Source organism: Anomalospiza imberbis, chromosome 27 (genome assembly GCF_031753505.1).
Source record: "Anomalospiza imberbis isolate Cuckoo-Finch-1a 21T00152 chromosome 27, ASM3175350v1, whole genome shotgun sequence".
Taxonomy (NCBI): Eukaryota; Metazoa; Chordata; class Aves; order Passeriformes; family Viduidae; genus Anomalospiza; species Anomalospiza imberbis.
In genome coordinates, this window is record NC_089707.1 from 2,623,795 (window position 1) to 2,637,974 (window position 14,180).

General features: G+C 44.4%; 1 protein-coding gene across 8 annotated transcripts in view; it reads right to left on the reverse strand.

Moving 5' to 3' along the window:
- Positions 1-361: 361 nt before the first annotated feature.
- MYO9B (myosin IXB) overlaps positions 362-14,180 on the reverse strand; it is a 43,479-nt gene continuing 29,660 nt past the window's right edge. For 4 of the 8 annotated variants that reach the window (XM_068173724.1, XM_068173721.1, XM_068173722.1 and 1 more), the window contains 22 exons: positions 13,732-13,854; positions 13,098-13,247; positions 12,825-12,991; positions 11,316-12,269; positions 10,744-10,810; positions 10,256-10,386; positions 9,482-9,639; positions 9,195-9,373; positions 8,623-8,721; positions 7,957-8,133; positions 7,424-7,465; positions 6,794-6,905; positions 6,571-6,641; positions 5,941-6,133; positions 5,449-5,577; positions 4,753-4,858; positions 3,943-4,074; positions 2,859-2,982; positions 2,389-2,436; positions 1,780-1,919; positions 1,404-1,531; positions 362-1,255 (listed from right to left, as the gene is read on the reverse strand). In XM_068173724.1, the coding sequence (XP_068029825.1) occupies positions 819-1,255; positions 1,404-1,531; positions 1,780-1,919; positions 2,389-2,436; positions 2,859-2,982; positions 3,943-4,074; positions 4,753-4,858; positions 5,449-5,577; positions 5,941-6,133; positions 6,571-6,641; positions 6,794-6,905; positions 7,424-7,465; positions 7,957-8,133; positions 8,623-8,721; positions 9,195-9,373; positions 9,482-9,639; positions 10,256-10,386; positions 10,744-10,810; positions 11,316-12,269; positions 12,825-12,991; positions 13,098-13,247; positions 13,732-13,854 (3,867 nt within the window). In that variant the 3' untranslated portion in view covers positions 362-818. Of the gene's footprint in view, positions 1,256-1,391; positions 1,532-1,779; positions 1,920-2,388; positions 2,437-2,858; positions 2,983-3,311; positions 3,504-3,942; positions 4,075-4,752; positions 4,859-5,448; positions 5,578-5,940; positions 6,134-6,570; positions 6,642-6,793; positions 6,906-7,423; positions 7,466-7,956; positions 8,134-8,622; positions 8,722-9,194; positions 9,374-9,481; positions 9,640-10,255; positions 10,387-10,743; positions 10,811-11,315; positions 12,270-12,824; positions 12,992-13,097; positions 13,248-13,731; positions 13,855-14,180 lie in introns of those variants that run through there. The other 4 variants (XM_068173723.1, XM_068173720.1, XM_068173725.1 and 1 more) reach the window with 3 other exon arrangements.

Below are 14,180 nucleotides of genomic sequence, written 5' to 3' on the forward strand. Positions count from 1 at the left end.
AGAGGCAGCTGCGCTCGGGGCAGCGCTGCGGCGGCTGCTGCGGCCGAGCTGAGCTCTTCCCTCACTCTGACACGGTGCAGCGCCGTGAGGGGCCGGGGCATGGCCGCGGCTTCAAGGCGCTGATGTGGGATGGCAGGTCGCCCTCAGGCACGGAGGTGAGGCGGCTGGCACAGCACACCCAGCGTGGCAGCTCCGCCTTTGCTCCAGGAGCACCAAAATCCTCCCCTGTGACACCACAGCCGCGTTAGTGCTTCCCTTTCCCCTGTTCTCTACCAGTATTTCATAAAAACAGTATCCCAGTTAAAGGCTTCCTTCGGAATAAATTGCTTGTTAGACAGGCATCGATCAACCACCACATGTATTTTTTTAAAAGTGCAATGTTTTAATAAACGTTTTTATACATGTTGGTCTCAAGTTAAGGCTTATACCACATTAACAGTTCTGTAAACCATAGAGAAAATTGTCATAAAATCATACAAAACATTAAGGCAACACACATTGACCTAAACTCACTGTTGGTCCCATGAGAGTCCATTGTAAGGCAAATGGAAAAGGCACAGCAGTGGAATGGGGTTTTTTTCCTGTACACTCAATCCATGTATTTTATTCTACATGAGGCTTTACTTTCTTTGCAAGGTTTTAATTTAAAGTGGAGAATATTTGCTTTAAACAACCTTGCTTAACCCTTACAGTACTGTACATTTCCCGGCTGCCTTCCCCGCAGCCACTTAAAAGACCATGAACAAGTTCACAGCCTTCAAAGGGTTAAAGCCAAGGCTGTGGTCAACTTCAAGAAGAGTCCAGAGAGCTGAAGAATTTCACTTCTCCACACAGGGAATGTGAGAGTAAGGGTCCGAGAACCTGCGTTTGAGTTTTGCTGTGGGTTCGTATTCGTCCCCGAGTTCCTGAGCGTGGGCCAGTGCAGACCCTTGTGCAATGTACACCGACTGGACGCTGTCTGTCCGCCTCGCTGGCTGCTCCCTCCACTGCACCCTCTGACTCTCTTCCTTAGCGAAAGCCTCGTCCCGGGACTCTGTACATTTGAACATCCCGGGAGGAAGTTTTATGTTTGCTGTTGGCATCACTGGAGTTCGACGGGGCACTTTAATCTTGGACAGTGTTAAGGAGTATCTGCGCCTTGAAGCCAGGGATGCAGAGTAAGAATTTGAAGAGGTTTGCGGGAGAGAAGGCACTTTGCAAATGTCTTTGGCAGGCACGCTGGAGCTCTGAGCACGGCAGTGTAATCCAATAATTGCTTTAAAGAAAGAACATACTTAGAGACTGATAGCAGGCCTAAAATGTAACTCGATACGAGCCACTGTGACCAGATAATGTTTGGTCACCTGGCTGTATGCAGTGAAAGATGTAGAATAAAAAAAAGCACTTACTACCTTAATACTGACCTTCGGTATCCACCCGGCCTGGTTTGTCCTCCAGCAGGCTCTCTGTGCTGGCAGAGGTCTCCGAGTCCACGTTTTCCTCGTCAGAGCCTCGCTGGTCAAGCTCGGGTAAGCGGTAAGTGATGTCCTCCCTGCATCAAACACAGGCTGCAGCACCTCTGACACAAGCACCTTTACGCAGCTCGCGTTCAGAGGTAAAGCATGTAGCCATTAACTATTCATTTCATTTTCTCTCAGCTAGTGCTTTGTATTTTCCTTTTCCTCCTCATGAAGGCCTCCAGAACAGTTAGATCCTTTTGGACAAAAGGTATCCTGCTTTACCACCTGTATTGCCTCCCAGTGCAAAGGGCATGGCCTGACCAGGTAAAGGGGGACTCACTTTTCTTCTTTTATTGACTGTATGCGATCAATGAGAATCTCCTTCTCCCGGTTGTTGGCTTCAGAAACGTCCTCCTCTTCGTGCACCGAGTCCAGCTCTGAGGTGCCACTGTCACTTCCTTTGACCTGAGAGCTTTTACTCTGCAAGACAGATTCACATGTAACACTCGTCAGCCACAAGCAGCTACACCCATCTGCAAGTCTGAGTAGGAGACAAATGAGTGGGTCAAAGGAGAGGCTGATGGAATTGATGAAGAGCTGTTAGTTATCCACACAAATGTTTCAAAAAGTAAGAAAATTTCCTATTCACCTGATATCCAGGATTTTGTTACCTTTTTTGGATCTGTGACGCTCAGCTTAGTTTTAGTAGTCACTTGATGAGTAATATTACATCCAATGTAAGTTACATAGAGTGTCTATAAAGTATCAGGTGATGACAGAACAGCCCAGCAGCCCTGCATGCAGTCTGGGGAGGAAGTTGCACCAGTACATGCAGTCCTGATTGTTCAAAAGAGCGTTTAAAACTGAGTTACAACCCGTGTAAGTATTTTAGTCATGCAAGAGTACCGTAAGAAAAACCCATGCACTGGAGCCAGGCAGTTGTACATACCAGCTTCCCCTCGTAAGGGGAAGAGAACCCGAGTTTTATAGGCCAGAGCTAGAGAGAGATGGAGACCAAATTCACTATATGCAGCCTCTGATCAGGCACAGTTTGCTTTGTATTAATCAGTACAACAAAAACAGAGTATTTTCCCTCCTAGAATGCAGCATATTTTTGCACACCAGCCATCTCTGGAGTGAAGGAACTCTTTTACCATGTCAGACACTCAATCTTAGTTCCACTGACAGAATTACATGGGGATAGATTTTGAACAGTACAAAAGCAGATTCCCGCCCCTGCACCCTTCATTTATCAGACCTTCAGTGCAGCTGTATATTTAGTTCCTACCTACAGCTTTGGGCAGTTCTTTTTTTTCCAGCTGATTTCTGACTCACTAAATGGATGGACAGGAGAAGTAGCACTCCCTCCCCAAGAAGTTGGTGGAAGTTTTATTTTGGAAGTTTTATTTCAACACTTACCGTGTTCTGCCGAAGCAACGAGAGCCGTCGGAAAGCGAAGCTCTCTGCTGCTTCCAGCTGACTGATTTCTTCCATTTTTATCTTGTACTTCCTTATCTGCTCCTTTATGAGCATCTCTACACACCTGTGAGGAAGGCAAGAGCTTATTGAGCTGCCTCATACCATGAAGGCTCTGAAACAACCATGGTGGGATGATATGCTGCTCCTGGCCTGGGGGTGTTTGTCACACACACATGGATGGAGTGTGACCACAGTGTCCCAGCCCATCCCTCACAGCAGCACTGCATGCTAACGGGGTGAGGAGTCCAACACAGCAGGCACGACAGGACAGGTAATGGTGACAGGTAATGGCACACGTTCCACCTGGGATCACCACAGCCTCCCATGCTGGCTGTACACAGTGGTGAGCACACAGATGTTACCACAGCTGCCAACAGCTCCTGCTGCTTCTACCTGTTGTCCCTGTGCTGGCACAGGCTGGCAGAGACACAACGAGCCTGCAAATGCCCTTCTGCACCTCTATGGCCCCAGGGGTCAGTAAGAAGTTACAAAAAGCTGTCATTTTTCAAACTCTCTTTTCATTGGAGGCAGAGGCAAGGCCAGCCATGCAGTGAGGATGGTGAGGGGCTCTCACAGCCAGAGCTGCTGGAGGGTGAGGAGAACAGACAGGGTCAAGGACAGAACCTTCTTCAATTCAAAGAACAATGCAGAAGAGATCACCAGGGGGTTCCAAGTATGCAGGAGACAGCTTAATTCTCCATCATATTGTTTATTATGCCTTGTATCTCAGCAAAATAGATAATTAGGGTACAAGACCCCCAAAAAATAGATTATCTTGATGTAAAACACAAACCTGATAGTAAAGACTTATAGATCATCCTATTTTATGCTTAGTGAAATGGAGACAGGTGGAAGGTCAGAGAGGGGTGTATGAATTGGCAACACTGGCAGAGCTAGAATTCAACAACTCTTGAACCTCAGCTTCTCAGCTTGAAAAAAATAAACTTGTAACAAATACAGGGAGTGGTACTGACCTTCCATCTCATTCCAAAACACTGCTTCTCAGCAGACTGCCAAAACTTACATGGTTGTTTTTGAGACATCCTTCATGCTGGTCAAGGGGTCAGAGGTATCAGGACAGCGCAAGAGGCACGGAGCAAACACGATGGCCAAGGCGTTGGGGGACATGCGGTTCACATCTTCTATCAAAGCCACTCTGAAATTCAACATCCAGGAAGAGAGATTGTAAGTGGACCTTGCTAGAATACAAACACCCTGATCAGATCTTGCCAGAGTTCCCAAATAACATGTAAGGAGGCCTCTTGGACACTCAGTTTGTACAGCAGTCCAAAGAAGCTTTACAATTATTTCATACCTACTAAGCAGACAACAGTTCATGTGTCAAAGGATCAGGGAGTCACCCAGGTTGAGCTAGTCTGGTAGCTTCTTAAAAGTAAGTCTGTTGATTCAGCATCTTCTCTTCAAAAATCCCATTTGCCCATGTTCAGAGGGCTGCTTGGAAAGCCCCCAGGTTCCTTGGGTAAGAGCAGCCCCTTCACCAGCACCATTTATCCCTGCTCCTGGGACTTGCTTATGTTCATCCTCAGGTCACTACAAGCCTCTCTGTCTAAATCCAGGTGCTTGGATGATTCACCAAGGCTTTGAGATCTGCCTTGTCTTCAAAGTTGTTCTTACCTGGTTTGATCCAAATACACCAGGTGTAGAAGTAACCACACACCTGTTCATGAGCACAACTACCAGCTTCAATTCTTTCATTTCCAAACCAGAAGGACAAACCCCACACTGACACTGAAGGTGTTAAACACTTTAGAAAGCTTCCAAGCAGCATTCAGAATCACAATTTCTCTACAAATGAAGAAATTAAACTCATTACTTGACAAGATGGAAGATGAGTCGTTCCAAGGTATTATGATTTGCTTGTGGGAGCTGCTCCAGGACACTGTAAATGGCACAGAGTTGCTCCTGTTTCTCTGGCAGTTCTGAACAAAGGGAGAATCACAAGATGTTTACTGCTGTGCAAGGCTAGTGGAAAGCTTAAAATTCCTAAATTCTGTTAAGTCTTACTGTAATTTCATTTAGCAACTATTATAACTGAATGTTAAAGTACCCCCCATGGCACTGCAATTATCCTGCATTTTCAGGTGCTGCTGCTGTTAGCCATCATCAAGTGACACACTAAGACCTCCAACACTATCCAGGGTGCCTTAATCCCACTGAAGTTAAAAGAATCTAGGTATTTAAACTATCTGTATATCCAGATCTGGTTCAGAATAACAAGAAGAAAAACCCTGCCTGAAAGGAAACTTATTGACATGCTCATTTAGTTTTTAAAAAGAGCAGCTGTAAGTGACACATTAAAAATAATAATAAAAAAAAGATTCCTGAAGCAAGATCAAGTAAGCTAGAGGAGAAATTCCCTGAAAAGTGTTTTATGTAAAATGTCTAAAATCATTGTTATAAGTGCATTGGAAGGAGCTGTTTAGTCAGCATGAGCATCTTTAAGAATTTCTTTTCCCAAGGACACAATGAGTTAAAGCAGAAATGTGTGAAGTATGGTTTTTAAACCTACCTACAGCTCTGAGAAAATCATTGTACTGTGCTGAGGTCATCAGTGGGTCTGGCAATTCCCTCAGCCACTGCTTAAGGATCCCTGTGATGGTGTGAATAGGGTAATTCTCCAGTTTCACTGAATTTGGGTCTGAAAAGCAATGTTTTATTTAGAGCAGTTCATTCCTTTGATGCACACAATGAGACCCCATAGAAATAAGATTAGAAACATTCTAATCTCCTGTTCACAGAATCCAAATGGCAATTCAGAAGTTAAAAATAGCTAACAGATAGTAATTTAAAGGTACTAAACAGCTTTTGTCAACCAACAAAAACAATACAGCCTGCACAGTCAGCAAAAAGCTGTTTTCAAACACTAAGAAGTGACAGATAGAAGAGAATTGCAGGGAAAAGTGATAGAAGAGAAGAGAAGGGATAGAAGAGATAGAAGAGAATTGCAGGGAAAACTGATATCATGCAATGACATGCAAAGAGTGGATAACACTGCCTGGACCTTCTTGCAGCAACTGCTTCAGCTCCTTCATCCGATTTGCTGATCCTGATTTCCTGTAGATGCCTTCTGTGTAGAGCCCGTGCATCTCCACGTACTCCAGCAGCTTCTCCAAGACCACGGGCACCGAGTTCCTCTCGCTGGTCAGGGCGCTCACGCACACCCCGAAGTGCCGGGGCTCCGCGTCCTGCTCGCCCTGGGGGTGACGCAGCTGTCATCCCACTGTCCGTTCCCCCTCCCAAGCCAGGCAATGCCACGTCATGCTGCAGCCACCTCATGCTTCCAGAAACTACAGCTGAGTGTTTTATTCTGGCTTTGATCATAAGGCAGGTTTGCTGAGCTGCAGCAATAAAGAGCCTTTATGGTTCACGCTGCAGGATTTCTTTATCAGTTTGGTCAACACTGCACACACACTCTGTGAGAAGGGTTCCAAATTAACTCAAGCATCACCTCCTAGGAGAATGCTCTGCTTCTGCAAGTGCTGGGTCCCTCTCTGACTGAGGAGGGAACTGTTTAAGCAATTTTTATTCAGCGCCTGGGCATTCACTGCTCATTTACTGAGAAATAAAGACAACATTTTGCATGCACCACTTCTGGTACCACAGAACCCCATCTCAGATCCACGGGCCTTACCTTTTTCCCACAGGAGGTACAGCTGCTCTGGATTTTGGACATGCACTTCTTGTGACAAGTCAGCTTGCAAACTAGAGAAAGGAGCAATTGTTACAAGCATCTAAATCACACTGAAACACTTTGCACCTTGAATTAGCCCCTTTCTATATGGCCTGTTCACCCAGGCCCACCTGCAGCAGCCAGAGGTACGAGCACTCTGCACACGCGAGGCGTGCTCACTCACCACTGCACAGACAGGCCTTCTCCATGGGCCAGATGTAGGAGGAGCAGTGCTCACACGACTGCCGGATGCTCACTTGGTAGTTTGTGAACACGTGGCCATTGTGCTCTTCAATCTGGTGAGAGACAGCAAGGAACCAGTGAACTCTTCTTGTCTTTTAAAAATTATTATTACCATCTACCCTATCTCACATTTCCACCTTTTATTTTACAATTATAGCTGCAAGTTTTCACCATTAAATCAAATTTCACCCTATCTTAAGGAAATTAGGTTTGCTGGAATATTTCGTACTTGATTTGCTGCCTTGAAGTTCATCAGTACAATACAAGAGCTATAGTTTTGTTATTAATATTTAGTAGTTGTTTTCTTTTAAACAGCCCATGCTTGAGAAAGCTTTTAGACTTTAAAAGAAGCTATGGACAAGCAAGAAAATGCTTCAGTACCACCTATCACTGCATGAGAAAGATCTCTGCTTTGTGAAAACTGGTTTTATATTGTCACATCTTCATAAAAGAGGTAAGTGAATGAGCATGCAAAACAAACCAGAATGTCAGTACAAAATCAAGGTCTTCAAATAGTGTGTTCTGTGAGTGCACCTGAGGACTTGGATTATTGCAGAAAGAAAGCACTTACTGCACGATCTTGTTTCCGTTTCTTCTTCTGGGCTTTGGTTTGCTGCAACGGGAAACAAAACTGGCCTTAGTCTTTGAAATTCAGACATTCCATTCATTTTTTCTTTTTTTTTCCCCTTATTGAGTTTCCCAGACTTTACTTCACCTCCAGACAATCAAGAAACTATCCTGCAGCTTCAGCTTGGTTTGAGGGTTGTCTGAGCTCACACTATCAGCTTCCTAAAAACCAGCTGAGCTCACTGCCTGATGACCAAACAACTCCAGCTCTCAAACCTCCAGAGAACTCCTATGTTTTCACCAAAGAAAATGCACACTTTCAGATTCTGAAAATATTAAGTTAAAGATTTAACAATTCCATAAAGGTATATCAGCAATCAGAAATTGTTACACACATGATGTGTGTATGGCAAATGTTTCCCAAATAATAAAGAATGCCATGGAAAAGGTTCCTGAGGTAACACAGGTCCTGTTTGTTAAGAGAGCAACAGTGTTTCACCATACCATAAATGAGCAACAGAATAACAACTTTCATACCTTGGGCTGCTCAGATTCCTCTTTCTTTGTATATCCTCTGATGAATTCATCCAGAAGGGATAGAAAGAGGTTCAAAACCAGCTTGACTTCTTTCTCTTCCCTTTTTTTGGCCAGGTTTGTAACTAGGAGCTGGTAATTTTCCACCAGATCTTTATAGCCAACATGGATTTGTCCATTCTAAAGAAGGAAAAATACTTGTCAGACATTTCTTTTTGATACTGTTGAGACAGTTTCATATTTTTATGTACTTAAGTTCAGAGGTGAAAAAGCACAGCCGTGATCAAAGTCAAAGATAACAGCCCATGACAGAAACAAGTTAACACACTTCCCTCCTGCACTGTCCAACAGCACTTGGCTGACACAAGGCAGTGTCAGAAGAATATTGGAAAAGCTGTTGGCTCCTCTCTTCAGCATTAGAAGGCCGAAGACAGCAAAATCCTTCCATTTCTAAAAATAAATTTATGGCTGAGTGAATGAGAAAAGGAAAACAAAGCAGGCTGCTTGAGATTACAGCAGAACTGCAAAATGAGTCTAACATTCAGCTCTCAATTCTATGCTGAGAATTGCTGAACTGCTTTGTTGAAGAGCTGCAGGCCAAGCCTTTAACCTGCACACTCAACTCATTTATTGCCTGCCAACTTTCCTTTATTGAGACTTACTACTTACAGGAGCAGAGTACATGGTCTTGATGTTTCCTCTGAACTTCTCTGTGGCTTCAAAAAACAAACATTCAACACCAGACTTCTGGGAGCGTAAGTCATTGATCTAGGAAAAAATACATCTGCATCAGATTTTGTTAAAAAAAGAACATCTGAACAGAGTTAAGCTTCAGTGGCTGGGCTTAGTCATTTGTGACCATTCCAATTATTTAAAACAACATTTTTTAATGCACTGTGCTGATGATACAAAAGAGTAGAGTCGGGTAGCTGGGCTTTAGAGAACTCTCTTTACTTACAACTCTCACTTTTTTTTTAATACAAGTTTTGCTGCCCACTCACTTGTAAACTAAGAAGTAACATGAATGCCCTGTATTGTATTCAATGCAATATTATGCATTCAGTGACTTGAGGAAAAGAATAGGAAGGGCCCTAATGCAGACCTAACTCAGTCAAACCATCTAATCAATTCCCTTTTGTTTTCGATTATAACAGAAACTTGCACCTAGGCCAGCAGGCTTTAAAATTCTACACAAACAGTGAATAAAGACTTGAATTTTCTTATGGCTGGGAGCCTTTCACCTTGTTTAGGAGGAACTCATCCAGGTGTTTCAGCTCATTGGCATTTGCAATCTCCCGGACCATGGACGCGCGCCAGTTCTGGGACACGCTCGAGATCTTGCTGATCTTTATGGTTCTGTTCTTCTTTGCTTTGCTGCTCTCCTTCCCGGCCTGGGGGCGGCCTGGCTGCCCCAAAGAACCTGCCAAAGAAATGGATCTGTACGTTCAAGCGGGGTGAGGAAATTCTGCAGCATTTGTCTCCTTGCAGAAAAGATGCACTGTGCTGAGGGTTGAACCACTAAACTCACCTTCTGAAACTTTCTGGGTTCCTCCTGTGTCTGTAAAGAGGACACAAGACACCAGGGAGAGGCCGTCTCCTTCCTCAATCACATCAGAACTCTCCTTTGCAATTTTTTTGTCTGGCTTTTTCCCCAGAAGTCTACGCAAAGGGCTTTTGAAAGCAGACCTGAATACAAAAGCAGATACAAGTCTGTCCCATTAGTAATGGAAGCTGGCTCTGCCACAAGAACAGGATTCACAACTATGGGGAATATTTAAGGCCCAACCTGCAGAAAAACTGAGCAGCACAAAAAAAGGAAAGACAATGTGAAGGCACTCCTGGACTTTCTGGTATTTACAAGATCAGAGCACTACCTTCAGCACACACAGACAACACCTCACACATCCAAAACATCACTTCTGGCTCAGGAAGTCTCCAGGCTGCAGAATGCCAGAGGCTGGAGCAGGCCAGGGAAGCAGCATTTCATGCTTGCTGGGCTCTTCAGCTTTTCTCTTGGTGTTGTATTACACTACATGAACCTTTAATCCCAGCTGTAAGTTGGTTCTTATTTTAAAAAGAACCAGTTCACAGAAAGTGTTATGCAAGCAGAGAATCTGCTCCTCAGCAGGCTCAGATATCATGCTCAAAGCAACATGAAGCAGTAACACAGCCACTCGTGTAGCTGATGCCAACTTGTGCCTCTCCACAATCACAGCCGCATGGTGCCCAACTCAAGTACCAATGGAAAATCTCTTTTTTTTTTCATTTTCTGAAAGACAGGCCAGTCACACACAAGCCATACTTGGCATCCCCTTGCTGACTCGCTGGCTGCACGGGAACGGCCGTGTCCGAGGTAGGGAAGTGGTCACTGGGCTTCTTCTGCACAGGGTATTTCTTGTTGCCTTTTTCTTCTTCAATTGGATCTGGCGATTGCTACAGGAGAGAGGAGGAGTCAAAAACTGCATTTTGAGTGACATAGATGCTTTAAATGGTTTTAAAAGCTAGAATGGTGACGTTTATTTCATCAAGACAATGCACTTTACCCAATAGATATTAGCTTCCTAATACAAGAGCCAAGTATATTTAATGCTTTGATCAAGGATCCATTTATTAAAACTTATGTTTTCAAATTACTGTATAATATTTCCTGATGATTGTTTTTACATGGGTATCAAGCAAAAAGAAAATCAACCCGAAGGAACACAAACACACTACAGACAATTATTCACAAATCTTTAATATTTATAAACAATTATAATTAAGTATAAATATGCACAACAGCATCAGTACCTGGTTCATGGCAACAGTCTGGGCCAGTGCTGAGAGGTCACTTAATGAAGCTGAACTCCCCTTCTTCCTGTAGTAAGATGAGTTTCAAAACATGTATTTTAATGAAGTCTGTGGTCTCTTCACATCTTTTTAAATAATCAACATATCAACACTACATCTGAGTCAGAACCCTGATCAGCCCTCGCAATTTGCTTTGAGAAAAATGAAAGATCACGGGAATGTCAGATTTCCTGCCATCTCAGAGGGATGATGCTTGCAAGCTGCAGGTCACTAAAAGCTTGTTTTCAATGGGTAAAAGACACATGAAATTAAACTCCAGACACTATTTCAAACTAGTGCCCTGACTCCTCCTTTTAATACAGCCAGGCAGGCTTTGCAGCTTTTGTGAACTTCTGAAAACATTCTGCCCATACAGATTCACTGCAGGACTGGGAGCCAAGGAAAAGCAGGAGCTGTTCACAACTCCATGTGCTCCCATAACATGGCCCAAATTTCTCAGGAGTTCTCCACTGGTTTTTAAACATTACAGGTATCTGTTTTCTCTGAAATGAAGAAAAGGAAGCTGTCCTTACTCTAGCTGATCCTGAGGAGACTTATCCGCACGTATCCTTCCATCCAGAGACTGACTCAGCACATCATTCTGGCCAGCATCAGACTGTCTCTTTCCTTTCCACTTCTCCCTCTTGTACTTTAGCTTCTCTGGGTCATCTACATATCTCTGGATTGCAGAAGTGGGGCTGTCCAGGTCTTTGGTTGCCCTCTGCCGCCTGTTTTTATCTGCCCAGGAGCCAGCAGGGCCCTGAAAGCTGCCAGTAGCAGACAGTGTGTTATGAACATTCAGTGCAAGATCTGTTGGCCTTTCAGGGCAGGTAAAGCTTTGGCTGCCTTTTATTTGGTTATTTTGACTCCGCTGTGGTTTTGTTCTAACAGCTGCCGTGTCCTCTGCATCTGATTCAGGTGGTTGCTCAGGAACAGAACTGCTTTCTTTTATCTCACTTGATGGTGGAATGTCTGAAAGAGTTTTTTCTTCACTTGGACTTTTCTCTCCCTCGCTGCTTCCCTGAAGGACATTATCTTCTTGTGCTGTGGATTTCTCTGGCTCTGGAGCAGTCTCCAGGGCCTCTTCTGAAACAGTTTGCTCCTCGTGGCACAATGCAGACGGTCCTTCAAAGGACAGGAGCACATGCTTGTTCTGCAAGTCATTGTGCTCCAGCCCCCTCTGCCGACGGGATTCCCGCTTCTCCCGGCTGTTGGTCACTCTCTCTGAGCCCTCCATCGTGTGCTTCTGGGGTAACGTGGCTTTCTCAGATGAGCTCAGGTTTTCACCTTGTTCATTTTGAGCTTGATCTGGCTCTGACTCGTGTTTCACAGGCGGCTCATCTGTTGCTGGCTCACTCTGCTCATCCTTGCTCCTGTCTTCATCTATGTCGTATGGCTTGCTTGTATCTTGCTCTTTGTCTTCACCTTCCTGCATTTTTCTCTGCTCTTCTTCAGCTTTCTGCCTTTCTAGAACCATTTTCTGGTATCTGTTAAGAATTTTTAATACGAAAATACAAATCCTTAGTTCCCAGGGGTCAAAAAAACCAGCAACTGCTTAAATGCAGCCCAAATAGCAATACAGACCCCTATTACACCTACAGTTCCAGTGGGACTGCAGGGAGGTGTCTGCTTGTCAGGACTGGCAGCACCAGTACAGCAGAGCTGAATAAAGCTCAAGTCCTGAGCACTTATCCAGTGTCCATGCTCCACTGACCACTTGATACTGACTGAAATATCACATGGCAGTAACTACCTTAAAGTTCATACAATCTCAGAATGGTTTGGGTTGGGAGGGACCTTAAAGATCATCTCATTCCCATCTCCCTTGCCATGGGGATGGGAAACCTTCCACTATCCCAGGGTGTGGGTGCTCCAAACCCCACCCAACCTGGCCTTGGTCACTTCCAGGGGCAGCCACAACTTCCTTGGGCAACAATTTACCAAGTTGCTTACTAAGTCACCCCAACACACAAACTGAGCTTGGCAGGTGAAGCCAGGTGATTAAATGGATGTTTTTATGCCACGTTGCTCCTTCCCTTTACCTCTTACGCTGCAGGTGCCCCCTGAGCAGGGCCTGCAGGAGACAAACTCTCCTCCTGAGCTGCAGGAAGCGTTTCCGCTGCCGGTGCCGCCTCCAGGCCGCCTGGATCTCGATGGCAGCGTTGTTCCTCTGCAGAGCCATCCTGACACAGCGGGAGCGCCAGCACGCCTGCAAAGGGAGGTCTCTGAAGTGAGGGAGGGCTGCCTCAAGGTGGGGAGTGTTCCATGAAAGTTTGTTTTGTTAGGAAAATAAGGTTGGCAGTTCTCAAAGATACCTGTAAAACAACGGCTGCCTGCCGCATCCTGAGAAAGCGCCTCCTTTCCAAAACCATCCTGAGCCAGCTCTGAAGGAGGATGATTTTCCTGATCACTTCCTTGTGTAGTGTATCCTGTAGTATCTGTCGTTCAGCCTCTTTCATAAAAACCTGTTCAGTTAAAGAAAAGTTCATCAAGAAGCAGTTAACAGGAGCCTTTCAGCCCCCACGGGAGCTATAATAACTGATAAGGTAATGGTTTGGTACCACTGCACCAAACCTTACTGGCAGACAGCTTGCCCAAAAGATAAAAATCCTTTTAAATTTCAGAGTTTGGATTCTAAAACTTACACCTGTCCTAACAGCCTTCAAATCACAGAACCCTTCTAAAATGTAAACATTGATCTGTTTGACAAATGCCAATAGCAATGATTTCCCAAACTATCTATATAACATGGATTTGTACTGTAGTCAAGAAACCAGGTTGGCACCAATACCAAGGGGACAAGTGCAACGTCCGTGTCACCACTTGAAAGAGTTAAAATAGCCAATTTAGGTACAAAAAGCAGAGAAGAGTTACACTTGTAAATGAACTGCACTGAATTTTGCAGTGTACAGCAGTGTTTCTTACTGCCTTACAGAAAGTTTCACAGACCTTGGTCTTCCCTATTTGATAGTAGTTTTCATTTAGTTTTAGTTTATTCAAATAAGCACAAATATCTTCCTTGGAGGCTTTGGCATTTTTGGGCAGTAACACCTGAAACTGGTCGATGAATTCCTGTAAAAAGCAGAGACAGCAAGAGACCAAAGTTAGAAGGCAACTCCCAAGTTTGGTGTTTTAGCTCTAAAATAGAAATCTATTTAAGACACTTAAGCTACAGGGATTTGAAAATACTTACCTCTCACTACAAACTGAGCTATTGTTCCATGTAAAATGCAGGCTACAGTCAGCCTCGTGTTAACGGGAAAGATCACCTGGATGTGATCTCTAAACCTACACAGAATCTTTTACAGAAAACCAATTCCCACATTAGACAGCACTGTGCAGCCCTGACTGACTGCACTCAGAATGTTTTCTGTCACACAGCCAGGAAGAATTTACTG